Source organism: Peromyscus maniculatus, chromosome 12 (assembly GCF_049852395.1).
Source record: "Peromyscus maniculatus bairdii isolate BWxNUB_F1_BW_parent chromosome 12, HU_Pman_BW_mat_3.1, whole genome shotgun sequence".
In the NCBI taxonomy this organism is placed as follows: Eukaryota; Metazoa; Chordata; class Mammalia; order Rodentia; family Cricetidae; genus Peromyscus; species Peromyscus maniculatus.
Genome location: NC_134863.1, coordinates 40,244,034 through 40,271,929, shown reverse-complemented (window position 1 = coordinate 40,271,929; position 27,896 = coordinate 40,244,034). Strand labels below are relative to the sequence as shown.

The 27,896-nt window shown below is 40.6% G+C and overlaps 1 protein-coding gene across 7 annotated transcripts in view; it reads left to right on the top strand.

The window, feature by feature from the left end:
• The window catches only part of Hhla2 (HHLA2 member of B7 family), a 98,619-nt gene extending 71,211 nt beyond the window's left edge, over positions 1 to 27,408 (top strand). For 3 of the 7 annotated variants that reach the window (XM_076548955.1, XM_076548954.1, XM_042258924.2), the window contains 9 exons: positions 3,070 to 3,159; positions 9,151 to 9,489; positions 11,518 to 11,781; positions 12,579 to 12,884; positions 22,406 to 22,516; positions 23,291 to 23,341; positions 24,124 to 24,231; positions 25,006 to 25,098; positions 26,013 to 27,408. In XM_076548955.1, coding sequence (XP_076405070.1) covers positions 3,096 to 3,159; positions 9,151 to 9,489; positions 11,518 to 11,781; positions 12,579 to 12,884; positions 22,406 to 22,516; positions 23,291 to 23,341; positions 24,124 to 24,231; positions 25,006 to 25,091 — 1,329 coding nt within the window. In that variant the 5' untranslated portion in view covers positions 3,070 to 3,095 and the 3' untranslated portion in view covers positions 25,092 to 25,098; positions 26,013 to 27,408. Of the gene's footprint in view, positions 1 to 3,069; positions 3,160 to 8,421; positions 9,490 to 11,517; positions 11,786 to 12,578; positions 12,885 to 22,405; positions 22,517 to 23,290; positions 23,342 to 24,123; positions 24,232 to 25,005; positions 25,099 to 26,012 lie in introns of all 7 variants that reach the window. The other 4 variants (XM_076548956.1, XM_076548957.1, XM_076548953.1 and 1 more) reach the window with 2 other exon arrangements.
• The last annotated feature ends 488 nt before the right edge of the window (positions 27,409 to 27,896 follow it).

Here is a 27,896-nt window from a genome sequence, read left to right as displayed (position 1 = left end):
TAGTGCTGTGGAGCAGCAGGATGACGAGGAGTGGGAAAAAAGTAGACAGCAGACGAGTCAGTGGACTTGATATGAAGCTTGAAGAACTGGAAGAAGCAAGCTTATTTTTTTCCTTTGCTGAAACAACTGGAAGAATTTGAGATCAGTTATTGGGGTGAATACTTGAGGAAACCCATGATAATTCTTCCTGTTTAGTTTTGTTGAGAGAGGAGTGCAAAATAGTGAAAAGGGGGCCAAGGCACGCACCCCAGGCTCACGAAGACTTTGTAAAGTCTGCAGAACAGCACAGGTTAAAAGACTCAGTGGAGAAGTTTCAGAATCCCTGGTTCCGACAGCATGAAGTTCCACAGAATAAAGGAACCCACATACAGAGGCAATGGTAGAGGGAGAAGAAAGGCTGGAACACTCCCTATTTCCACACAACCAGGACGAGCAGAGAAGAAACAGAAAAGGACCAAGAAATCCAACAGAAGGAAGAGAAGCAGGGAGAACAGTACCTTGAAGCCAGAGCAGAGTCTTTTGGGGGTGGGGTGTGGGGGTGTGGGGGTGTGAGGGGTGTGGGGGTGTGGGGATGGGGTGTGGGGGGAGTGTGTGGGGTGTGGGGGTGTGTGAGGGATGGGGAGTGTGGGGTGTGGAGTGTGGGGGGTGTGGGGGGTGTGGGGGGTGTGGGGGTGTGGGGGTGTGGGGGGTGTGGGGGTGTGTGGTGTGGGGTGTGTGTGTGTGTGTGTGTGGTGTGGGGTGTGTGTGGGGTGTGTGGGGTGGGGGGTGGGGGTGGGGGGGTGGGAGTGGGGGTGGGGTGGGGTGTTGTGGGGGTGTGGGGGTGTGGGGGTGTGTGGGGTGTGTGGGGTGTGTGGAGTGTGGGGGTGTGGGGGTGTGGGGTGTGTGGGGGGTGGAGCCAGCAGTCAACTGTGCAGATGGCACTCTGGGACTGAGGAAGAAAGCAAATGGTATCAGATGGGAGCTCTTGGTGACAGTGACAAAGGCCACTTTTGATATGGCCTACAAAGAGAAAGCCAGAGTAGATTAAGTTGAGCCTGAAAAGGGAAAAATGGAGATGGTTACTTAGGGAATTTTTTTTTTTTGATGATTATGAAGGGAGAAATAGGTAGATGCATATACATACTTATATACAGGCAAAACACTCATATGGTTAAAATAAAAATAAGTAAGTCTTTAAAAATATGAGCTTATGGGCCGGGCGACAGTGGTACACGCCTTTAATCCCAGCACTCGGGAGGCAGAGCCAGGCAGATCTCTGTGAGTTCGAGGCCAGCCTGGGCTACAGAGTGAGTTCCAAGAAAGGCACAAAGCTACACAGAGAAACCCTGTCTCAAAAAAAAAATGAGCTTATTAGTTACTAATATTCTCATTCATAGATTGTCATTATGATATAGTATCTATTAATGCCTTGTACATGTAAACATATTTGTAAGAAGAAATACAACTTATTTTAATAATTAGTACTATTTTTTTTGTTTTTATTTTAGCAACTATTTTAGCTTTTGCTTTGAAGGGATAGAAGCTAGTGGATAACAACTTAGTCCTGTGGCAAATGTTGACCCTGTTAATATTTTAACATCGGTTTTTGTCTTTATTGCTCTTCTGATTTTTGTGTGGCTGTATTTTAATAAAAAATGAACAAGTTTAACAGAAAATGAACACATTTTAATAGAAAATCAGGAAATGATTCGAGTTGAGGAAACTCTTTGCAAAAGTTGCAAATTCAATTATTTCCTTCTAGCCTTTAAAATGTAAAATTGAAACTATAAATTATTATGCTGCTGGATTTTGTTTTGATGGAGGAGTCTAATTTAAATTTTTAGAATAATTCTAATCATTCTAAGATTTTATATCTTATGGCACATTTAAAGCACATTCTCAATTGTAGAACTGCCAAATGATTCTTCAAAATCTTCTAGTGATTTTAAAACAAATTATATGCTATTCTTAAAGACACTGTTTCTCAAGAGGAAAAATTAACGATAATCCCATCATTCAAGAAAATCAGTTCTATTTTATATGAAACTATGTTGTGTGTGGACAAGTAACTAATCATCTATATTAGTCACTTGTCTGTAGCTGTAATTACACACCATGACCAGAAGTAGCATGGAAGAAGGACCATATTTGGGCTTACAGTTCCAGAGGGATAAGTGTCCATCATGGTGGGGAATCATGATAGCAAGCGGCAGGCACAGGAGCAGGAACAGAAATCTAAGAGCTCATGTCTTTAACCACACGACCAAAGTAGGGACTGAGGGCTGGAAGTGAGGCCAGACTATAAACTCTCAAAGTCCGTACCCTACCCAGTGACATACTTCCTCGTCCTCTAGCAAGGCCACACCAAGTAAACCTCCCCAAACAGGACCACTAACTGGGGACGAAGTGTTCGAAAGCCTGAGACTATGGGTAACATTCCTCATTCAAACCACAGACCATGTATTCTCCCCCACCCCCACCCCCATTTTAACAGCAGCCTTGTGGTGTGCACTAAGGTTGATGTCATGCTTTAGCTGCTTTTATGTGTGATGATAAATGATGCCACAGTTATCGCTGGCACTTAATATTGAATTGAATTTGGTTTTAGTATATTTTACTATAAAAACAATGTATTCACACCGTTGAAAGCTTTATAAATAACAGCTATTGTCTAGAGAGCCACTGTGGGATCACTGCCAAATTCCTATTCATTCAACAGCCATTTATCAGTGACTAACATACGGCACACCCGGCTCTGGATATGCAGTCCATTCTTTAGCCTTAACATCGTAACGTAGATTTGGTGATGAATCCTGCTAGTGCCCTGTATGCAAAAAGGTGTGTGCTTCAAACAAACAAAGAACACACAGGAGCATCGTGTTTAAAGTTGCATTATAATTGGGTTTTCTCCTATGCTGCTGGAAGAAGTTCAGTGCCACTGAACTTACATAATATTGTGTGTAATGGCTACAACAAGTTATATGTGTGAGTGTATAATAACTTAATCTCCCGGAGTCAGATCCTGTAGTTCCTTCCAATCGTCTTTTGCAGTTACAGTCCATAATGTGAACATTTTCTTCTTTTCAACAGCACAGTTAACATGACCTCCACAAGACATGAAGGCATGGGAACTGCTGTGTTTCTTCTTGGCTGTCACACTGGACCCTTGTGGATCTCAAGGTAACTTCTTTTTGTGATACTGGTGTTAGTTATTTGTATCACTTGAGATTAACAGTAGCACAAAAAGTAAATTGGCTATAGATTGTACATGCATTATCCAAACTGCTCCAAAATTTGCAACATTTTGAGCACTGACATGACACCACAGTTGGGGTATTCCACAGTTGACCTCATGTGACAGGTGCCAGTGAAAACACAGATGAAAGAAAATTACCCTTAGGTTGTGTGTATAACATGCACACGTACTGTGGGTGGTACTTAAATTGAGGTCCTTCCCTTTAGTTGTCTTACTATGTATGTTCAATTATTCTGAATTTCCAAAAGTCCAAATCAGCTCTGGTTTCAGCTGTGGGGACTCAAGCTGTATCTCTGTACACTGGGGACTTTCCTGGGTAATCAGCTTGTGTCTTAGCAGAAACAGCAGCCCAGAAGTATACACAAATGTTAAAATTCACATTTTCTTCTGTATGCTCTATTTCAAGCTCTCTCTAATATGTTATCTACTACTAACATCACTAGAAAGGAGCGTTTGACTGATACAGTTTCAGAGTGGAAGTTTGGTACCCAAGCTTGACAGGATTCCAAAGTTCTAACATTGACATTCTTTTTTTTTTAACCATCATTAACATTTTCATTTTAGAGAATGCCATCTAGATAAAATGTTTTCATAAGCATTGAATCTTAGAAGGTTTATCACACACAGATAAAAAAGCCAGCAATAATTAGCATCATAGCAGAAGTACACAAAAGATTTGCATATTGAGCCAACTTGTGCTGTGGAAAGTAAATTCAGAACCTTCAGTTCAGTACAGTAATGGGGCTATCACACTGGCCAAAAATGAAATGTTAGTACCTCTTATAGATTTAGAGAATGGTCTCAGTTACACATACATTCTGTGTAAGTGTTTTGCTATTATATATATATATATAGCTATTATATATATAGCTATATATATAATAGCAATATATATAATATATATATATATTATATATATATATATATAATAGCAAAACACTTATTCCTTTGTATTGAAAATAATTTTTATACAATATATTTTGGCCATGGTTCCCCCCTCTCATCTCTTCTCAGATCTCATCTCTTCTCTTCCCCCAATTCCTACCTACCCAACTCCATTTCTTCTTTCCCTCTCTTTATAAAACAAGCATGAAAAACAAACAAACCAGTAATAAAATAATAATAATAATAATAATAAATTTATAAAAAAGAAAAAGTATGAGAAACATATACACAAAAACAACATTGAAAACACAAAATCAAAAATAATAACATATAAGCAAAAGTCCTGTAAGTTGAATGAAAATGTTTAAACAAAGCAATATAAGACAAAAACAAAACATCTCCAAAATACCACTGAGTTCTCTTTGTGTTGGTTGCCTGTTGCTGGACACAGGGCCTGCCCTGAAATGTGGTTTATATGCCCAGTGAGATTCCATTGGAGAAAACGAATTGTTCCTTTGCCAGTGTAGTCAACTGGGTATACTTTCATGGTTAGGGATGGGAGCTTGTGTCCACTGCCCCCTCTCAGCATTCAGACACTGTCTATCTTGGACCTGTGCAAGTCTTGGGGCCCTGAAAAAACTGTTATTTAGTCGGGGGGGCGAATAGATATAGAGGTTTTTGTTTGTTTGTTTATGTTTTAAATTATTTACTTATTTTTGTTTTGATGTGCATGGGTGTTCTGCCTATGTGTATATCTGTGTAAGGGTTTTGGGTACCCTGGAACTGTAGTCACAGACAGTTGTGAGCCACCATGTGGGTAGTGGGAATTGAACCCTGGTCCTCTGGAAGAGAAGCCAGTGCTCTTAACCACTGAGTCATCTCTCCAGCCCCGCAGAGGGGGTTTTCAATAACAAGATCATCCAGTTGCCAGGCTCTGCATCCAAATATGGTGTCAACAGCTTTTACAGGTCACTTTGCGCACATGAAGCATATAAACCTTTAACCTTTGTAAATATATAAGATGTAGATACACAGCTTTACAGCTGAAAGTCACAGGTACATAGCTCATCCAATGTACAAAAATCACTTTAAAATAGCTGCTTACAAAGCAGTCATTTAAAAGGCTATAACCCAAACAGACTCTTGAGTGAATCTTTACTTTTTTGTTTTATTTATTTTTAAATAATTTTATTGATTCCTTGAGAATTTCACACAATATACTGTGATCATATTCACCCCTCCAGGCCCTCCCATACCCACCCTTTTCACTTCCTTACTCACCCAACTTGAAGATGATGGTCGGGTGATATGCTGATGTGCGGTTATAGCAACATGTGATTAGAAGTTGTCCTGGTGCTGTGTTCACTTAGTTGAATAATATTTGATTATATCAATATGTCATATTTTCATTACACAGCCATCAGGAGATAGACATCTTGGTTGCTTCCATTTCCTGGCCATTGTGAATAAAGAAGCAATGAATATTGAAGAATAGATATCTCTGCAGTAAGATACAGTAACCTTTGAGCATCTGTACAGATGTGGCAGAGCTGAAACATGTGGTAGATCTATTTCTAGCTTTTTGAGGAAACGCCACACCAGTTTCCATAATGGCTATATCAGTTTTTGCTCCTAGCAGCGGTGAATAAATGTTCCCCTTATTCATGGCAGCATTCGCGCCTCCCCCCCCCAACCCGCCCCGCTCTCTCTCTTTAATCTTGGCTATTCTGGAGTAAACCAAAGCCTCAAAGTAGTTTTAATTTACATTTGCCTGATGGTGAAAGATGCTGAACACTTTTAAAAAGTGTTTCTCCCTTTAGAAGAAGTTTGTATTTCATCTTTTAAGAACTCTATGTTTAGTGTCGTGCCCCATTTTAAAATATCAGTGTTTATCTTCTTGATGTTTCATTTCTTTGCGTTATTTGTATATTCTAGACACCAGCCCTCTGTGAGGTGTCTAGCTGGTAAAGATTTTTTTCCGCTCTGTAGGCTGTCTCTTCCCTCACTGATGGTGTCCTTTGCTGTACAGAGGAAGGTTTTTGGTTTGGTATGGCCCTGTTGGCCAGTCCTGCAATGAAGCAGTAGAGGGGTATGGCAGTGCGGCTAGAGACTCAGCAGTCACTTCTTTTCTTCCCTGCTACCCCAGGTCTTTTCCTTAGCGCAATGCCGCCCCCCTCACATTTGCCTCAGAGACTCTGCGTCTCTCTGAGAAAGAGTAATAAAGCATGGCCGGAGAGAAATATCACAGGGGAGTGGATGGAGGGAAAAGGTGAAACCGAGTAACGCCAGTGCTCAGTGGTTCAATCTCAGGCAGTGGTGGCAAAAATCCTGAAGGATTTACCCCAATGTCCACAGCAGAAGGTCCTTTCTCATCTTAATATCTTAGAATTCAGAGAAGAAAATACTGTTTTCAATGCCATGATGCAGTTAAGTATATGTTCATTAGAAAACCCTAACTTGTGCTGAGTAGTTTTGACTTTTGAAATCTCACATTCACAAATAAAACAACACCAAAATTTGATAAACCAAGAGGATTAGAATTTTACATTTATGTCCAGAATAATATTCCCCCAATCTCATTTGTCTGACTCATAGAGTATTGGGAATGTGGTCCTATTATGATTTGAATGGGAATGGTCCCCCATAGACTCACATGTTAAATATTTGGCTTCTAGATACTAGTGTTATTTTGGAAGGTTCTGGAAATTTAGGAGGTGGGGACTGGAGCACATTATATTGGAAAATTGCCATGTGTACATGTGAGGAGGTGCAAAAAAGGAGCCACTGGAAAGGCTGCTCCATAAAATGGTTGGGGGATAGTATTGTGAATAAGAGAGAGAAGACATCCAGAGGCATATGCAAGAGTCCAGAGCAGAGGGAAATGAGAAGCAGACTGAACATGGCCAGAAGAGCAGCAGAGAATAGTGGAGGAGACAGTGAGGTAACAAGAGACAGTGCGTGTTGCTGGAGGGCTTCTCTCCAGGTTCCACCAAGCCCCGCAGTCCCACAATCCACGAATAAAATAATCACTCAGACGTTTATATTACTTATAAACTGTATGGCCGTGGCAGGCTTTTTGCTAACTGTTCTTATATCTTAAATTAACCCATTTCTATAAATCTATACCTTGCCATGTCACTTGTGGCTTACCGGCGTCTTTACATGCTGCTTGTCCTGGCGGTGGCTGCAGGGTCTCCCTCCTCCTTCTTCCTGTTCCCTCAATTCTCCTCTCTCCTTGTCCTGCCTATACTTCCTGCCTGGCCACTGGCCAGTGTTTTATTTATATAGAGTGATATCCACAGCAAGCACAAGAGTAAGGAGATAGCAAGAGAGAGAATAAAAGAGTGTCTGGGCATAAGGAGGATGAGTAGCTGGGGACTTGAGGGGAAGGTCCAGGAGGCTACCACTGAGTTTGAATTTTATAATAAGTAGTTGTGAGTGGGGACTGAGGGAGCCTGGAGGCCAGTGTGAGTTTTGATATGCAACCATATGTACATGTCAATAGAGAGCCATATGTCCCTTTTGCCATGGGTAAGGGAAATGATTCCTTTTGGAAGATGGGAACAGGTTTCACAAGTTCGTGAGGATTGCCGGCTTTTTATCTAACTACTAGGAATCCTTCTACAGTTCAGTGTGAGCTCATTTCTGGATATATGAATGTCCTGAGACCTAACAACATGCTACTTAAACTTTTTGAAAGCAGGCGATAAAACTGTGGAGCTCAAGAATGGTTTTAGCAGGAATCCTCTAAAATATTGCCCTGAGTCAGGATGGCCACTTGACTCTCTGTAACAGGAAATACTGGTGGGGAGCAAGCAGATAAATGCATTAAAAACGTTGTGTTCTTGAGAACAGATAGAAGCCAAACCATTCCTTACAGACATTACTATTGTTTATCCCATGACATAGAAATGCCTCCCATGGGAACAGGAAGCTGGAAGTTGATCAACGGGGAGACTTGCAGTTGGGAACTCCAGCAGTGATTTGATGGTGTTACCTTTGTTTACTCTCTCACTCAGGCTGCTCTCATTATTTCTGCTAGATGCCATGAGCCCCTGATGGATGGTGTTTTGCTCTCTGTCTTGGATTCTATCCACCTGCTGCTTGCTTTTTTGTTCTTTTCTTTTGCCCGCTATGTGCTTAATAAGTCGCCTAATTGAAACCGAAAATACGACTATTGCAGATCATTCTCTAGACCATACTGAAGAGGGTCTTAGCTGGAGGAAGCAGGTTGTTGTGGATGTCCCTGGGAGCTATACCTCACTTTTGTCTCCTCTCCTTTCCTCTCTCTCCTCTGCCAGATGCTTCTGCCATCATGATGTCCTGCCTCACCCCAGACCTGGAAAGAGTAGAGTCATCCAGGATGGACTGAACCCTCTGAACAATGAGTTCAAATAAATATTTCTTCCCTTAGGTTGTTTTTATCAGCTGTCTTCTCACAATGATGAAGAATCACTAGTGCATGTTCGAAAGCTGAAGTCAATATTTACATCATTTCTCCTCTTGATCTCCTGCCCTCGTCCTCTTGGGCTGAGGAGACTGTCTTCCAGATTACCGACAGACTGTAGAACCCAGGATTGCCTTCTAAATTCTCCATATACTTATTGACTCAGCAAAACTAATTTCCCCCCAGATTTAGGGCCTTCTGGCTCTAGCAAGCTTCAAAAACTATTAATATTGCAGTAGGTATAAAGGTGACTTCTTTCATGTTCACTCTTTCCAGTACGACAGCAGCGATTTGGAGAGAGACAGACTGTTGTTGGTCACGTGGGTTACAAACTAATATGCTTAATCCTTGGGCAGTTGCCAACCTCACAGTTACTTTGACTCAATTTGACTGAGCGGGAAGATACTCCATCACAGAGTCAGGGCTTGTTGCCAATGACTAGCGAGCCAGGCTCCTTGAGATGTGGGCAGGCTATTCTTCTAGGAGGTTCACTCAGGCAGTCCTGGCATAAGCCCTGACAAGCACCTGTCTCTAACCCTCTTCATTTTCTGTCTGCTCCCCACATTATACCTATTCTTCCCAGTCTTCTTCAGTTACCACAATAGTAATAATGAGAAACTCATTATTGGAAGATACAACGAAGATGTGATTCTCCCTTGCCTGTTTACAAGCGAGCCTCAAGTTGTAATTCACTGGAAAATTCAAGATAACACTGTTCACACTTACTTCAGAGACATGGACCAGTTGGAAGGACAGTATCTTAGATATGCAAACAGGACATCCCTCTTTCATAGTGAAATTCACAACGGGAATGCCTCTCTAGCTGTCAGAAGATTGAGCCTTCTGGATGAAGGAATTTATACCTGCTATGTGGGAACAAGAAGTAGATATTATGTGAGCAAAGTGGTGCTGAAAGTGGGAGGTAAGTGTGTATGTACATTTTAGTGAGGTGTGATGACATAATTTGATGCAATTCTGAAACAGCGTTTTCTGAGCGTCATATACTAAGATCTTCCTTTCAAGTCAGTTCCTACAAATCTACCCCATTATTTCAATGCATAATATCATAGACAGTGCCCAATGTGTAGTAATATCTCATAGTATGGGCATGCTATGATTGGTATAACCATTCCCCCCTGTTGGTGGATGTTCAGGGTTTCCAACGTTTTCCATCTGTTGTGATGCATGTCTTTATAGTTACATAAGATGATGACAAATTATCTGAACTAAAAGTACCAGAAGTAAGATTTTAATACTCCAATGACATTAGCAGCATAAGGGCATTCATTTCTCTAGTACTTCTATCAACACTGAATATCATCAGTCTTAAACATCTCTTCCAACATGATGATGAGAAATACTCAACTAACTTTAAACTGCCTTTTTTAAAAAAAATAAAGTAAAACTTACTGTTGATATTGTATGATTTTTATCTTCTCTTCAATAACTGTAATGTAACTCTAGCCATACTATACAATTAATGTACTCATGGTTGCCAATGGTTAAGTTTATGTTAAATCAAACTAGAATCCAATTAAAACTTAAGAAATAATAGGAATAATTTCATGACATATTCATAATCATACTACCAAGAATTCTTATTGATACAGCATGATAACGTTGAACGTGTTCATCATTGACATGGTATGTTAGGAAGTATTCTTGATTTCACAGTAATTTTACTGCTATTATAAATTTATTGTTAGTTCAGTTGTGTTTTGATATTTTAAATACATATACTGTTTTCATTTATACAGGTGTACAATGTATTTTGATCATATCTAATCCCTATTCCCTGTTTCCAAATTTTCTTAGATCTATGTTCCCTTCTCAACTTCACACTAATTTTTTTCTTTTTAATTAGTGTTTCTCATATATGTATGAGTATGGGACCATATACTAGAATATGGCCAACCTACTAGGAGTTATACTCTTAAACAAAACTACCCCTTCCCCAGCAGCATGAACTGTCAGTTACTATTCAGCCAGGCATGGAGGCTCATGTCCCTTGCCTTCTCCACGCTGTAATGCTGACCTGCTTGATTTTTTGCAGGTCTTGTGCAGGCAACCACAGTTGTTGTAAGTTCATGAATACAATTGTTCTGTCATGTCCAGAAGCCACTGTTTTGTCACAGTCCTCCCCGACCTCTAACTTCTACAGTCTTTCTTTCCCTTCTTCCACAATGGTCACTGAGCCTTGGGAGGAGCATTGTGACATAGATGTCTCATTTATGGCTGAGCATAGTTTTTAAGACATAATGCTATTACAGAGCATAGGGTGGTGACATGGACTTGTAATTCTAGTACTGGGGAGGCTGAAAAAATAGGATCGATGGCTTGAGGCAAGACTGTACTCTTGAAAAGAGTACCTGTTTCAAATGAAACAAAGCAATTATAAAGCTAAAGCTATTACATATGTAATATATATATATATACATACATATATAATGTAGAACTGCTTTCATATGCATCAGGAAATCATAGACATCATATGACTTATTCTATCATAATATTTGCTGTGGGATAGGGGGCTGGAAGAAAATTCACATTTCTCTGAGATGCACTGGCAAGTGAGTATGAGTGCATGTAAGAGTGTGCACAGCTAGGGTATAATAGAGTGCTGTACAGTATTGCATGCTTCAGGGGGGATATCTTCTAATATATTTTTAAAATTTAATTTTTACTCTTTCTTCCTCTGACTGATTTAACTGCTTTATATATTGACTCAGAATTGTATGTTAAAAAAATATTCAAATAGGCTGAGTCAGTAGCTAAGGAGTCCACAGAGTGCTGCGTGAACTCTACAGATTTTGACGCTGTTTTGTTTGGGTTGAATTTTTCTTTAAGGAACTGAGAGATCTTGTTCATAAAATTTTGCCTTTATTGCATAGGTAGTGATAAAGAAACTAATGGCTACAATTCTTTGTAACTCACTCTTTGTTTCATGCAGCTTTCCACACACCTTTAATGAAATATGAAAAAAATACAGAGAGCTTCCTGGTTTGCAGTATCCTGAGTGTTTATCCTTATCCACGTATCACATGGAAAACGGACAATGCAATTGTCTCTGGAAGCAGTACAGAAGTAACTGAGTCTCCGGGTCCTTTTTATGTTAAAAGTACACTGAATGTTACAGGATTAAATTCACCTTGTGAGTGTGTTATTGAAAATTCACTTCTCAATGAAACATGGAGAGGAGAGTGGACATTGGCAGGTAGGTTCCATTGGACTTTCTGTGTAGAGGTGCTCTGCCAGAGGCTGGGATAGATCAACAAAGAATCAAGAAAGAAAACCCAACTGCAGAAGGAATAATTTGGTTGCATTGATTCTGAGCATCGTTCCCTATTCATAAAATAGAAGTACCTACTTTACTAGGTGAAAATTGAGTGAAAACACTGGAGATCTGTCCATGAATGTCTGTTTATCTATCTATGTATGGTTTCTCCTCCAAACAGGATTTCCCACATGCACAGGAATGTGTGTCCTTTAGCAGATCATAACCCCTGATTCTCTCCAGTTAAAAGATTTATTAAGTTTTACTATTATTATTGCTGGATTTTAAGCATTGATCTTTAAAAATACTTTTATTTTATTTATTGGGGGAAACATAATGCTATGTTGTGCATGTGGAAGTCAGAGAATAATTTGGGGGAGTGTGTTCTCTCTTTCCACTATGGAGATCCTGGAAATTGAACTCAGGTGGCCAGACTCAGCAGCAGGTGCAGTGTTCCAGAGTAATTCTTCAGGTTGGAGGAGGTAAAATCCAGGAGTTTCCTCCCTGGAAGACCCCATTCCATCACAACATGAAGGTCTAATATAACCTTAGAGGAAAAATTTAAAACAGAAACAGGACAGCTTTTCTCATATGAAACTCTACAACACAAATATCAGAAAGTTTTCCCCACAGACATAAATACTGCAGTTTGTTTTCCTTCCCAATCTTAAGTGTAATTCAGAAAATTCTTCCGACAGTTTGGTCTTCACTAGTTTCCTTTTTGTTTTTGTTGTTAGGTAGTCACTGGATGAATCAAAGTGAATCCATCTCACTCGGGTGCACTGTCGGCAGCAATTTCTCTCTACAAAATCAAGACTTCCGTGTTAATTGGTCTAAAGTAGAAAATGTCTTGGATTGGCATCTGAATTCTTCACAGGACAGAACTGCTAATGACCTTCACTTCACACGGAATAAAGAGCTGAGAGATCACCATGACTTACTCATGACATTGAAACATCTTCATCCTTCAGACAGTGGGGAATACTTGTGTAACGTTTCTTCACCTAAGTATACATTCCTCACCGTCCACAGGGTGCAAGTAGGTAAGCAGCAAATAGGGCAGGCTAATGGGTTTTGGGTGTTGCAACAAAGGTTTGGTTTTTTTTTTTTTTCAAAATGTCATTGGTGGAGATTCCCATGAGGGTATTGCTCGTGAGGGTAGGTGACATGCCGTCTTTTGATCAAAGTTACTCTCAGAAGTTTGCGTTTTCATTCTTTCTGTTTTGAAATGAAGGGAGATGTGTGCATTTTGGTGGCTCCAAGGTAAATACCTCCAACTCCTCTTCGCTGCCGTGTGTAACATACACCTTAGGGGCTTGGTTTAGGAGCTGAGGCAGTAGGAACAGGGGAAGTTAGAATTGGGTATTGCTGGATGCTGGGAAACATGGTGATGTCCGTCAATCTAGTGGAAACAAATGGCATTAGAAGCCCCAAGAAATTATCTGGTTCTGTTCACTTTTCACTACATTCAGTTGCCAAAATTTTTTGTTTATAAGGAATGTTCCTAATCCACAGACAAGTGAGTCGGGGAATGTGTGCCATAAAGTTGGCTTTCTGGTGAGGTGGCTGGCCTCCCCACCCTTATTCTATCACCCTAGCATAGAGGAAACCCTAATAGCTCTCTTTTATCCCTTAATAAGGATATTTGAGATTGTGAAAATTATTATGTGTTTCATGAACTTTTAATTGTCTGTGTGTTATGTGGTTTCCAAAGAAAGCTTCATGCTGACTGATGAAACTCCTTTTGATGATATAGAATGAAAAATATAGATGCATATAAAGTTCCTACTTTTCTCCCCAATAAGAGTGTTGGTTTTATGTAAAACGCAGTGATGCCAAAATTCTATTTTTAAAACTGTTGCCTCATATTGGATTCATTTTGGAGTATAGAAAAACAAATCAGGAAGCATCTGCCTGAAGACTACATATGCCCCATCTCCTTAAGCAGAGATTTAGTTTTCAGTTTACCTACAGTGAAGCATCAGGGCAATTCCAGCTCTGGAAAAGGTTTTTTTTTTTTTTTCAGAACCTTGTATCTTCAAATACACCCTGTCCTGTGTGAAGACAGGTAAAAAGTCTTCTCACATTCTCCAAGAAGAGGCTTGTAGCAGGAGTATCCCAGCAGGGAAGAGACCAGAATGAGCAGTCATGGTACCAGGCATGAATTCTTTACTGAGTTTTGGTTTCTTAGTTCCTTTTCTATTCCCATGACAAAACACCATGACCACGGCAACTCATGAAAGAAAGCATTTAATCTGGGCTCACAGTTCCAGAGGGTTAGAGCCTATGGCCATTATGGCAAGGAGCATAGCAATAGGCAGGCTAGCGTGGTGCTGGAGCAGTAGTTGAGAGCTTACATCTGATCCATAAGCAAGAAGCAAAGAGAGAGAGAGAGAGAGAGAGAGAGAGAGAGAGAGAGAGAGAGAGAGAGAGAGAGAGAGAACTTAGCTAACTGGGAATGGCATGAGCTTTTGAAACTTCAAAGCCTACCCCCAGAGACATACCTCCTTCAACAAAGCCACACCTCCTAATCCTTCTCAAATAGTTCCTTCAAGGATAACGTATTCAAATATATGAGCCCATGAGGGGGCGGGCATTCTCATTCAAACCACTGTATTGTACTCCCTCCCTCCATGGGCTTTTGGTCATATTGCAGTGCATTCACTCTAACTTCAAAAGTCCTCATAGTCTTTCAGTTTCAAGACTATTGAAAAGTCCAGCCTCTTTTAAGACTCAAGATGATCTCTTAACTATTATCCACCATAAAGTCAAGACTGAAACCTAACAGGTCAAACACCAAATCCTTTACCCCCATGTCTGATGTCAAGGGCTTAGATGGCTTTGCCTTTCCAGCTTTGCTGACCACAAAACACTTCATTCCTTTGAGATGGTTCCTCTCTGTGTGTAGCAATCCTTGGCTCTTTCATTTCCAGCATCTTGGGGTCTCTAACACAATCCAGGCTTCACCTTTGGAGCTTCGCCCAATGGCCTTTCCAGGCCACAATCCAGGGAGTTCCCTGCTATATGTTTGGTTTCAGCAGTTCTCCTTTTTAAAGTTTTTTTTTATTAATTCTCTCATATATTACATCCTGACCACAGTTTCCCCTACCTCCTCTCCTTCTAGTCCCTCATCTCTTCCTTTCCTCCTCCATTTCCCTTCAGAAAAGAACAGGCCTTCCAGAAATATTGCATATCAATTTGCAGTAAGATTAGGCACCTCCCCTCATATTAAGGCTGGACGAGGCAGTCCAGTAGGAGGAAAAGGGTCCCCAAAGCAGGTAAAAGCATTGGAAACAGTCCCTGCTCCCTTTGTTAGGGGCCCACAAAACCATCAAGTTATACAACTATTGCATATGCAGAGGGCCTAGGTCAGTCCCATGCAGGCTCCCTGGGGGTTGGATCATTCCCTGTGAGCTCCTATGAGTCCAGTTTTGTTAATTCTGTGGGTTTCCATGGAGTGTCCTTGACTGCTCTGGCTCCTACAATCTTTTCTTCCCCTCTTCTGAAAGATTCACTGAGTTCTGCCTAATGTTTGGTTGTAGGTCTCTGCATCTGTTTCCATCAATTGCTGATGGAGCCTCTCTGATGGGGATTATGCCAGGTTCCTGTCTACAAGTGTAGCAGAATACCATCAGGAATCATTTCATTTACTTCCCCCCGCCCCTTGGGTTTGTTTAGTTCTACCCCAGGTCTCTGGGCTGTCCAGCCTCCAGTTTCTGATCCTCCCTGCAGTGTCAGTGGTGGGCGTCCTCTTATGGCACAGGTCTCAAGCAGGACCAGTCATTGGCTGGTCACTCCCACGATTTCTGTACCACCTTAGCCCAGCACATCTTGCTAGCAGGACAAATAGTAGGTTGAAGGTTTTGTGACTGGGTTGGAGTCCCAACCCCTCCATTTGAGGCCTTGCCTGCTTATGAGATGGCCAGTTCAGACTCCATAACCCCCATTACTAGGAGTCTTAACTTCGGTCACCCTAATAGATTCTTAGGAATTTTCACTGCACGAGGTTTCTACCTTGCCCTTGGATTGCCCCGCCCCCCACCAATTCCAGTTGTCTCTCCAGTACTCTTCCTCTCTCCATCACCCCCTCCACATGATCCCTCCTATTCCCATCTCACCTGCCCCAAATCCACCCACAATATGTGTTCTATATCCCCTTCCCAGGGAGGGAGGTTCACGCAACTGCCTTTTGAGTTCTCTTTGTTACTTAGCCTTTCTGGGTCTGTGGATTGTAGCATGATTATCCTTTATTGTATAGTTAATATCCACTTATAAATGAGTACATGACATGTTTGTCTTTCTGGGTCTGGGTTACCTCACTCAATATGATTTTTCTAGTTCATTAATTTGCCTGAAGATTTCATAATTTTTTTTTAGATTTCATGATGTTATTTTTTTAAGCTGAGTAATAATCCATTGTGTAAATGGATTTCCTTTATCCATTCTTTCTTGAGGGACATCTAGATTGTTTCCAGTTTCTAGCTATTATGAATAAAACTGCTATGAACAAAGTTGAGCAATTATCTTTGTGGTAGGATGGAATATCTTTTGAGTATATGCCCAGGAGTGATAATAGCTGGGTCTTAAGGTAGATTGATTTCCAGTTTTCTGAGAAATCGTCATATTTATTTCCAATGGGGCTGTACAAGTTTGTGCTCCCACCACAATGGGGGAGTGTTCCCTGCTGTGGGATGGCCTTTCTGTGCACTGTACATATGTGTTGCTCTCATTGGTTGATAAATAGAGCTGTTTGGTCAATGGTGAGGTAGAATAAGGTCGGGCGGTACTATCAAACTGAAGGACAGAGTCAGGGCAGCTGCCAGCCAGCCGCCAGAGAAATAAGATGTATTAGAACACAAGTAAAGCCGTGAGACACATGGCAAAATATAGATGAATAGAAATGGGTTAATTTAAGTAAGAGCTAGTTAGTAACAAGCCTGATTCATCAGCCAAACATTTATAGTTAATATAAACCTCTGAGTGATTACTTGGAAATAGCTGCAGGACAAGGTGGAACAGAGAAAAGCCTTCATTTGCAGTTCCCCTTGCTCCACATCCTCACATGCATGAGCTTCCACTAGTGTTTTTGGTCTTAGCCATTCTGACTGGAGTAAGATGGAATCTCAGAGTCAATTGGCTTCCATTTCCCTGATGGTTAAGGATGATGAACAATTCTTCAAGTATATCTCAGCCATTTGAGATTGTTTTGTTGAAAATTCTGTTTAGATCTGTACCTCATTTTTTAATTGGATTTTTTTAATGTCTAGTTTCTTGAGCTCTTTATATATTTGGAAGATCAGCCCTCTGTCAGATGTGCAGTTGGTGGAGATCTTTTCCCATTTTATAGGCTGCCATTTTTCCTATTGCCACTGTCTTTTGTTTTTTGTTTTTGCTCTTTTGGGGAGCCAACCACCCAACTCCCAAATAAATCACACATAGAAGCTTATTCTTAATTATGAATGCCCGGCCTTAGCTTGGCTTGTTAGGCAGCTTTTCTTAACTTAAAATTATCCCATCTATCTTTTGCCTCTGCGCTGTTCCCATTCTCTATTTTTGTATACCTTTCTTTCTTTCTCCATTGTTGGTGTGTAGCTGGGTGGCTGGCCCCTGGAGTCCTCTTCCTTCTTTCTTCTTCTATTTGTCCTCTCTGCCTGCCAGCCCCACTTACTTCTCTCTCCTGCCTCACCATTGACTATTCAGCTCTTTATCAGACAATCAGATGTTTTAAACAAAGTAACACAGCTGCGGAGTTAAACAAATGTGATATAAACAAAAGTAACACACCTTAAAATAATATTCTACAACAAGCGTCCTTTGCCTTACAGAAGCTTCTCAGTTTCAGGGTGTCCTGTTTATTAATTGTTGATCTCAGTGTCTGTGCTACTGGTGTTCTATCCAGGAAGTGGTCTCCTGTGCCAATGTGTTCAAGGATATTTCCCACTTTCTCTTTTACTAGATTCAGTGTAACTGGATTTATGTTGAGGTCTTTGATCCACTTGGACTTGAGTTTTGTGCAGGGTGATAAATATGGATCTATTTGCATTCTTCTACATGCCAACATCCAGTTATGCCAGCACCATTTGTTGAAGATGCTTTCTTTTTTCCCCTTGTATAACTCTGGCTTCTTAAAAAAAAAAAAAAAAAAAAAAAAAACCAGATGTCCACAGGTGTATGGGTTTATGTCTGGGTCTTTGATTTGATTCCATTGATCAACCTGTCTCTTTTTATGCCAATACCATGAGGTTTTTATTACTATACCTCTGTAGTAGAGCTTGAAATCAGGGATGGTGATACCTCTGGATGTTCTTTTGTTGTACTTGATTGTTTCAGCTATCCTGGGTGTTTTGGTATTCCATATGAAGTTTAATATTGTTCTTTCAAGGTCTGTAAAGATTTGTGTTGGAAATTCTAATGATCCATGAGCATGGGATATCTTTCCATCTTTGGGTATCTTCTTCAATTTCTTTCTTCAAAGACTTGAAGTTCTTGTTATACAGGTATTTCACTTGCTTGGCTAGAGTTACCCTAGGATGTTTGATACTATTTGTGGCTATTGTGAAGGGTGATGTTTCCCTGATTTCTTTCTCAGCTCATTTGTCCTTTGTATATAGGAGGGCTACTGATTTTTTTTTTAAGTTAATCTTGTATCTAGTCACTTTCCTGAAGGTGTTTATCAGCGGTAGGAATTCCTTGGTAGAATTTTTGGTGTTGTTTGTGTGTACTATTTGCAACTAGAAGGGTGCAGAATTGGTGATGGGGTTCGGGGAAGCTGAGATGGTGCAAGTGTGGGGGAGTTTGCTGGGCTGGCAGTTTGCCTGGATTTCTCCCAGTCTGCTTGTTCTCTGGTAGAACAAGGAATCTCAGGCCCTGATGGAGGCTGGGGCACAACAAGTAGGAGGGCATGGGACTGGGGACAGTGTGGAGAGGTGCTGAGATAGTGAGAGTGTGGAAGTTTAGGGGGAGGAGAGACTACCTGGACTTCTTACAGTCTTCGAGTTCTCTAGTAGGGTGAGTCAGTAGTTCTCCTTATCCGTGGAGAAAAATTCCACAACCTCTTACTCCTGTATCCTTCCTGACTATAAAGCCAGAACCCTGTGGCCACTGCTGCCAAGTTCTGCTGCCTGCTTGGGATGAAACCTGGCCCCCTCCTTAGATGACATTTGCCTAAACTTTCATTTATCGTTGTTTTTCAGGAACAGGCTCATTTTTTTTTCCGAAGTTGCAGGATTCTGGGTGGGGGTCTTATTTTCCAAGCTCCTACTATGACAGCCCACTAAGCCCTACTTACAATGTTCAACCACTTTCCTAGTCCAAAGTTCCAAAGTCATCTCCATTCCTTGAAGAAACAGCATGGTCAAGCTGGTCCCGGCAAGAGGCCCACTCCTTAGTACCAAATTCTGTGCCAGTTACTTTTCTGTTGTTGTACTAAGACACCACGACCAAGGCAGCATAGAAAAGAAATAATGTATTAAGGGGCTTACAGTTTCGGAGGGTAAGCCCATGACCATCATGGCAGCAAGCCTGGCAGCAGATCAGCGGGCATGACACTGAGCAGTAGCTGAGAGCTTACATCCCGATCCACAAGCATGAGGCAATGTGGTGGTTTGAATAGGTATGGCCCCCATAGACTCATGTTTAACACGAATCTTAAAAGGCCTTATAGTAAAAATAAAATAAAATAAAATAAAATAAAATAAAACAAACAAACAAACCCAGAGCCAGATATTGGGGTGAAAGCTGAAAGATCAGAGAAGTGGAACAAGCCAGCCACTAGCTTACCTTACAAAATCCTCAGCCTCAAAAGAGTGAGTTACTGTTTCCTCATACCTTATATACCTTCCTGTGTCCTGTCATATGACTTCCTGGGATTAAAGGCGTGTGTCACCACTACCCGGTTCTATTCCTCTCATGTAGCCCAGTGTGGCCTTGAACTCACAGAGATCCAGACAGATCTCTGCCTCCCGAGTGATAGGATTAAAGGTGTGTGCCACCACTGCCTGACCTCTCTGTCTAATTTAGTGGCTGGCTCTCTCCTCTGATCCCCAGGTAAGCTTTATTGGGGTACACAATATATGACCACACTCACATGTTTGAATGCCTGGCCCATAGGGAAGGGCACTATTAGTAGGTGTTCCCTTGTTGGACTAGATATGGCCTTGCTGGAGGAAGTGTGTCACTGTGGGGGCAGGCTTTGAGGTCTCAGATGTTCAAGCCAATTCACCTCTAGCTGCCTGCCAAATTAGATTTAGAACTCTCAGCTCCTTCTCCAGCTCTATATCTGCCTGCATGCTGCCATACTCCCTGCCATGACAATAATGGACTGAACCTCTGAAATTGCAAGACATCCTCAATTAAATGTTTTCCTTTATAAGAGTTGCTGTGGTTGTGGTATCTCTTTACAGCAATAAAACTCTAAGACAGGCAGAGAGAGGTAATTACCTCAAAGCCCACTGCCAGTGACCCACCTCTTCTAACAAGGCCATACTTCCTAATCCTTCCCAAACAGTTCCACTAACTGGGACCAAGCATTCAAACAGATGAGCCTATGGAGGCCATTCTCATTCATACCACCACACATGGCTTTCTATTCTTAATTACAGTTTTCCATTTGCTGTCTTGCTAAGAGATGCCACAGCATACACACAAGAAGTCCGCTTGGTATTCCTAGTGTTGAGATCTTCCCAATGAAAACTTCATTGAACCGAATGGATCTAAGCAATCTTTTCTAAACTGTCTTTCTGAGTTGATATTTGACCTTGTGGCTATCTCTTCACTCTGCCAGGGACTGAGGCTCACAGACAAAATGTGAAGTAGTTGTACTATGCAGGGTTATTTTCAGAAGGGAATACATACATCTGGATACACGTTAGAAAGTGAGCTTGCCCTCTCTACCTAACCTCTTCTTCTTCACAAGAGGCAGATATTCAGAATTAGCAACTAACTAGAGAGATTAATATTTTCTTTCTTTCTTTCTTTTTTTTTCCTTCCAAGACAGGTTTTCTCTGTGTAGCTTTGCGCCTTTCCTGGATCTCACTCTGTAGACCAGGCTGGCCTCAAACTCACAAAGATCTGCCTGCCTCTGCCTCCCAAGTGCTGGGATTAAAGGTGTGCACCATCACCACCTGGCAATATTTTCTTTGTTAGAATGCAGACTGTATTGAGTAATAACAGTATCTTCAGAACAATTACTGTGTGACATACAAATAGAGATAATCATTTTAAAGAACAATTAATAAACATTGTTTCCACCCTACATCTACCTTTGTGCTCAAATGCCTCCTACAATTTGGTAAGATATGAATTGTAAGATCAGTTGCGTCTGACTTTAGTAATACAAACGCCCAAGTTTTTCCCTTTACCAATCGAGTTATAAAATTCCTTTATAGTAATTACAATAATCCTAGTCTAGGCCAGCATGTAGGAAGTCCAGGTTCCTTCTGGTATTCCTGAAGAGCACAAACTATGATTGTGCTCTTCATAAACCAGGCCTTTATTTCATCACCAGGAACATCCTATCTCTGTTCCCTTAGAATTGTCTTCTCCAGACCAGTGTGGAAAGTTTTCTTGCCTGGGGTCTGAGGAGAACTACAGACTAATGCAGTTTTCCATTCTTAATCAATCCTTTGTTAAAAATATGTTAATATCCTGATGTAATCTAAAATAATAGAAAATTAAATACAGTGTTGAGTCCTTGGTCTTTGACTTTCCAGACTCTTTTCTCTCCTAATTTTCACCTTTACCTAGACCCAAACTGGTTGACATTATAGTGACCATAAGTTTCTTGTAATAGAGAGACTGAGAACAGACATGTTTATACTAATGGTTTATTGTACCAGACTTTTTCTTTGGGGCCACCAACCAGTTCCCAAATTATGACACGGAGACTTCTTATTAGTTATGAATGCTCAGCCTAGCTTAGGCTTGTTTCTGGCTAGCTCTTTTAACTTAACCTGTTTCTCTCTATCTACATTTTGCCTTGGGGCTTTTTACCTTCTTTTTTTCTGAATATCTTACTTTCCTGCTGTCGCTATGTCTGTCTGTCTGGCGGCTGCCAGGGTTCTGGCCCCTGGCATGTCCTTTTTTCTTCTCATTCTCTTTTTCCCTTCTTCTCTCTCTTCTACTCGAGCCTGGATGTATCCCCCTATTTATCCTCTCTGACCACCAGCCCCACCTATCCTTTCTCTGCCTAGCGATAGGCCATACAGCTCTTTATTAGACCAACCAGGAGCCTTAGGCAGACAAGGTGAAGCAAATGCAACACATCTTTACATAATTAAACACACATCCTTACATCTTTAAACAAATGCAGCATAAACAAATGTAATACACCTTTTTACAGTTAAAGTAATATTCCACAATAGTTTATTTATACTATTAACTTTTTAAATGTTTTTTGAGGGCTTTTTCACTCTGTGAAATGTTCTCCATATTAATTCTTCCCTCTCTGCAGCTACAAACAATCTTAAAAATAGAAAACCTGCTGTACTAGCACTAACCTACTCACATTTATTTTCCTTGGTAAGTTTCCTTCAGCTCACAGCCTTTGTTACTTTGTTTTATTTAGCACCAAGTCGAGCTTCACAGCATCTTGGAATTTGGGTTTCACTTGTACTGCTGATGGTGCTGCTAGCAATATGCTTCTATATACAGATGAGAAAGTCCAGTGACTCTGAAGGTAATATGGAGAATTTGGCTTTGCTTATGGGTGTCCCATGCTCTCAGTATTAATGATGTAGAGAAGCACTCACCTAGACTGCTGGCTGCAGATGTAAATATGTTATTTTTCTGCAAGTCCTTCTACAACTTATCAAAATCCATTAACATTCTTTTTTACATTTTCACCTACTATTCTGCTTCCTAAAATTTGTTCCAAGCAAGTAGTCAGAGGCACATTAAGTTATACATAAGCACAACCACTGTAGCCTACTGTTAATATTCCCAAGTTTTTACTATTTTAACTAATAGTAGAGAAGATGGTTTAATTAATTGAAAAACATAGGTCCTTTTAAAAAAATTCAAAACATTATTTAAAATAATAAACAAGATGATCTGATTATCTTGTACTGAAAAATAGCTAGAAGGAAATAAATCTAAGCTTTAAAAAGTTGTCTTTGTAGATCATGGACTTCCCCATCCTCCCACTTCCTGCAGGTAATTCCTTCCTGTCCCCAGGCTCTGTTGTTTGTTGCACAGACTTCATCCTATGTTCGATGCTTTCAAAAATTGCTATAATCTTGAGTCATTTTTTTAAAATCCTTGACACATCGAACACATTTTTCTTAATTTCTGTGAAACAAACTTGTATTGTCCAGTAATCATTTAAAACAATGCCTTAAGATGCTGTGATCACCAGTCCTTACACTTCTGCATTGAAATGTACATTAATGATCAGAACTTGACACAGAAGGAATCTGTACAAACTAGGAATTATCTTATTTCCACATTCCAGGAAATATGAATCCAGGAAGGAGTTCAAGTACGGAGCAGGCTCAGGAAGCAGGTCTGTGTGACTGCATGCTATCTCCCTTTCCACGAATGTCTACAGCAACACTGTACACCTAAACGAACTTCCACACTCCATCCTGCCCTCAAGAAAGCCCTGGGTATCCTGAAGGTTCAGATAACTCTCACATCCCATACATGTTTCTTGCAAAGAGAGAATTTCGGTTATTGAAAAACCACTTGTAGTGGGTAGCTACCCACTACACCACTATTGAGAATGAGGTTTTCAGGGTGACATCATGGGATCATTTCACCAAATTGACCTTGTGATCATTCAGTCTCATAGGCAGGCTGGCCTCCTTGCTTGTTATACTTGCCACTCTTTGACTAGGAATAGTCAGAGATGGTTGCATCTCGAGTAGTTCAAGTTATTTCCAGATTTATCTTCTGGGCTAAGATAATGATCCGCTGGTTGGATTAAATTCAAATTATAGGACATGGAGTATCATATGCTGTTCAACAATGACAGTGTCTACCCTGGAAGTCTGCCCACTTCCACATCTATAGAAAAGCACACAGAACACTCAGAACTTATAAAGTTAGCATAGAAGATAGTTCATTCAACCCCCAACCCCCAGCTATTCACATCTGAATCAGAACCAAACTTATACTTGAGGTGGCAAGGAGAAAGAAGAGTTCCCCAATCCTAGAATGGAGAGTCACAATAAATCACTCCCATATGGAGTGAGAAGACACAGCCAAAGAACAGTCTCCAGAGAAGGAGCTGGGGGAAGAACACTTACTGAACTCTTTCTTATCCCTGATCTCCAACCAAATTAGGAACCAGAAGAAACAGATTCTCTGATGAAGGAGACCAATACTTCCAGGTTCCCCCATCAGAGGAAGAAGTGCATCGTGGTTCTGATGAAGTAACGGAGCACACTTCAGGTCAGGGTCTATTCCTCTTGGTTATGAAGAGAAAATGTTTTATACTATTGTGTGATATTTGATTTCACTGTGACACTCCAAGACTGTTAATAAAATTAACCTTGAATTGGGGGACGTCGCCAGTGACTAGCTGAGTGGAATTAGCCACAGAGAAACCAGGAATTTGCATAGAGAAGATAAAAAAAAAAAAGGAAGGAAAGGGCAGGACTAGAGTTTGGTGCTATTTTTGGTTTTGGGATGAGTCTTACACTTCTGTAGTTTGATGTAATGAAAACATATTTGGAGCTTTTATTTGTTTAATATGCTATGGTTCATATGCTTTGATTTTTAAGTCAGTTTTCTATTGTTCAAAATGCCCTTACTCTAGGCTATGTTCAGATGGTCCAGAGTTTTCAGCAAGGCTGAGAAGAAGGGTTTCCCTGACAAACGACATTCTATTCTTGTCCCCTAATGGCCATTCTCAGCCCTTCCTCGGCCAGGACATTTTCTTTGTTAGTAGTTGGTGGAAACCTGGCCAACAACTGTAATGAGCCAAGAATTGCTGATTGGTTGACTTGTATTTATTCTCCCCTTTGGAGCCCTTGAATCAATCATAGAATAGTATTGCTACTTTGGATGCCATATTTCTACAGTGAATGCATTTTTAATATTGTTTGTTGGAATAAGATGTGAAAACAGAAGTAACCAAGGTGACTCTCATGATTACAAAAGAGGAGAGAGGGAGAATGTGAATTCTTACAAACAGAATTTTATTTTGTTCTCTCTTTCTTATAGAAATGTGTGCTGTCGTTATTGAGGGTGATAACTCCAGTGGAAACGACGGACACAAAGCATCATCTTCTTCATCAAACCATTCCTGATGCAAAGGTAATATGAAAGGAAGGAAGGAAAGAAGAAAGAAAGGGACTTGTGTAACTGAACCCGAAAATCCCACCATTCATGAGGTAGACATAGGAGGCTCAGGAGCTTGAGGCCAGGCTGAGTTGTGTAGCAAGATGCTGTCTCAAAAAATACAATACGAAACCATCTCTACTACCACCAACAAAGGAACTGAATTTTTTACTAGCTTAGATATCATCATACAAGTCTTGTGGGTAGGGAGAGGCGAGAGGAATTACAGGATAATATGATAGAAAAAAATACAACTAGGCTTTTCTCAACATATGAGATCTTCCTATTTAACTGGCTCTTCTTGGTCTCCTGCTTTTATTTGTGAACATATCCAGTGGTACTGTACACCTGGACACTCACCAGAGTATGCTCAGTGTGATTGTCCTTCTGATAAATGTGGGATTGTGCCAACACAGAAAGGAACAGACTTGTATAAAAATAGATCATATGGCAAGTAGACCATGGCTTTCATCTGGATCCAGATGTCTGGCCGTCCATACGTTCCAGATATTTCTAGGTCCCTGGATGACTAGTACTTCAAACACAATGTATGTAGTTTGGTTCATTTTGCTGCATCAGTTTTTACAGTTTTGTGTGTTCCTCAAATCTGAATGTAAGTAAGCGGTAGAACTGGGTTAGGCTTGTTTTTAAAACTTTTAAAACTCAGGAACATCTAGAAGGAAGATTGAAGTTGGCACTGACATGACTTAGACTGTGTCACTGTTCATTTTATAACGTCTCATGGATCTGTGATCACAGATATAAGCGATGGCTTGAACCTCGTCATCCCCATTTTTCCTACAAAACCCACTAACACCATTAAGTGTTTAAAATAAAAAGCGGTTATTATGGCTTGAACAACAGACACTGATTCATTTTCTTGCTTCTAGTCCCCTTCAGAAAAGGCAACCAGCAAGTGAAATCCTGTTCTCGACGTATAGAAGAAATCCTCTGCTTGACTTACTCCTTTTATCTGAAGATTTACTTGACTGACGTCATCCTACCTTCGTTCACTGCCATCAGATTTGACAATTTCACTGTTGTGAAGACAGTCATTTACTTCCCAGGCATGGGTTTGAATGTGGCCCTAAAGCTCATGTATTAGAAACATTATGTAATAGTGTTGAGGACTTTACCAACATTATGGAAGCAGGTTTGTTCCTGGAAACTGGAAACAAACTGGAAAACTGGTTTGTTCTGAAAGTACACTCTCTTTCTCTTGACCTCTCTTGACTTTCAAACTTTTGCCATGGGAAGTTGTGCCCAAAAGGCTCTAACTGGATGATAACACCTTAATACTGGAATTCCTAGCTTATAGAATTATAATAATTAATTTTTTTCTTTATAAATTATTCATTGAACAGCAACACCAACCAAAGACATCCAGAACTGTATTGACTCTTTAGGATGTAAACATCAGTCACTGATCTACTACCTGCAATAAGATGATGGGTACCTGTGTGCAATGGATGAGTTCCACTTCTTGTTAATGAACATCACTGTTGCAGCCAGGCTAGAAGGTTACTGTGCATTTCCATGAGCTCAGCAGGCCTGTATGATTAGAGGCTGCTTCAAGATCTGAGAGAGCAGGTGGGAGCAGGACTATCCTTAGTGGAACTGTAAAGAGCCATGCATGACCTGGAAATAAGACAACTAATGTGATACAGTATTATCCCCTAGTCTTCGACAATGGCTGTTTGAGCATAACTGATTAGCCTTTGGATGATGAGTTACAGGATCCTGGAGAGTAAGGATGCCAGCATCTCCAAGACTACTTAGGGAAGGAGATCTTATCATCACTAGGAGTGACCTGTCTGGTGGGAGTTACAACTGGCAACACCAGGCTGGCATAGCTGCTGATGGATAGCCATGAAGATGATTTAAGGAAGACTTTGGGCTCAGTTGCCATATTATTCATCAGTCTTCTAACAGGTTAAGAGTTCCATGTAACTGTTCTGCAGGGGGAGAATGTAGGGCCTGGCTGGCTTGATCTGTTCCTTTCATTTTAATAATCAACTTAAAGTGATGTCAGTACTTGGAAGTTTGTTGATATAACTGGGCTTTTTCCCCCTTAAGTAATCAAGATTTTGAGACTGTAGTTCATAAGGGAAAAAAGTGTGGTGTGATTGCCACCTAGCTAATCTTCTCTACCAGCTGATACGCTTGGTATCGTACTTGTATACTATGTATATAGTTTTGGTAAATTTTTGTATAATGTACAAGATATTCATAAACATTAAATGTGTGAAATATTCCAACGTAAATAAAAACTTCACTGAGATAATATTATAATTGAGTTAATTATAATACCTCTGTTACCTAGTGAGGCAGTAGTTAAGATTAGCATATGAAAAACACAGGTTAGCAAATAGTCAGGAACCCCTCTCCAGTCAGGGCCAACTGTAGTTGGAGTTATCTCCAGTCCTGCCCTGGCCAGCAGCCACTCAGACTCAAATAAACACACAGACGCTTATATTATTTAATCTGTTTGGCCTAATGGCTCAGGCTTCTTCCTATCTAGATCTTACATCTTAAATTAACCCATTTCTATTAATCTATAAGTTGCCAGTTGGTTCATGGCTTATCAGTATCTTAACATCTTTAACATCTTCTCATGGTGGTGGCTGGCAGTGTCTTCCTGACTTCCCAGACTTCTCGTCTCTCTTTGTCCCACCTATGCTTCCTGCCAGGCTACTGGCCAATCAGCACTTTACTTATCAGTCAATCATCCACAGCAGCCAACTAAGACTCACTGTCAATTGGATGTAATGACA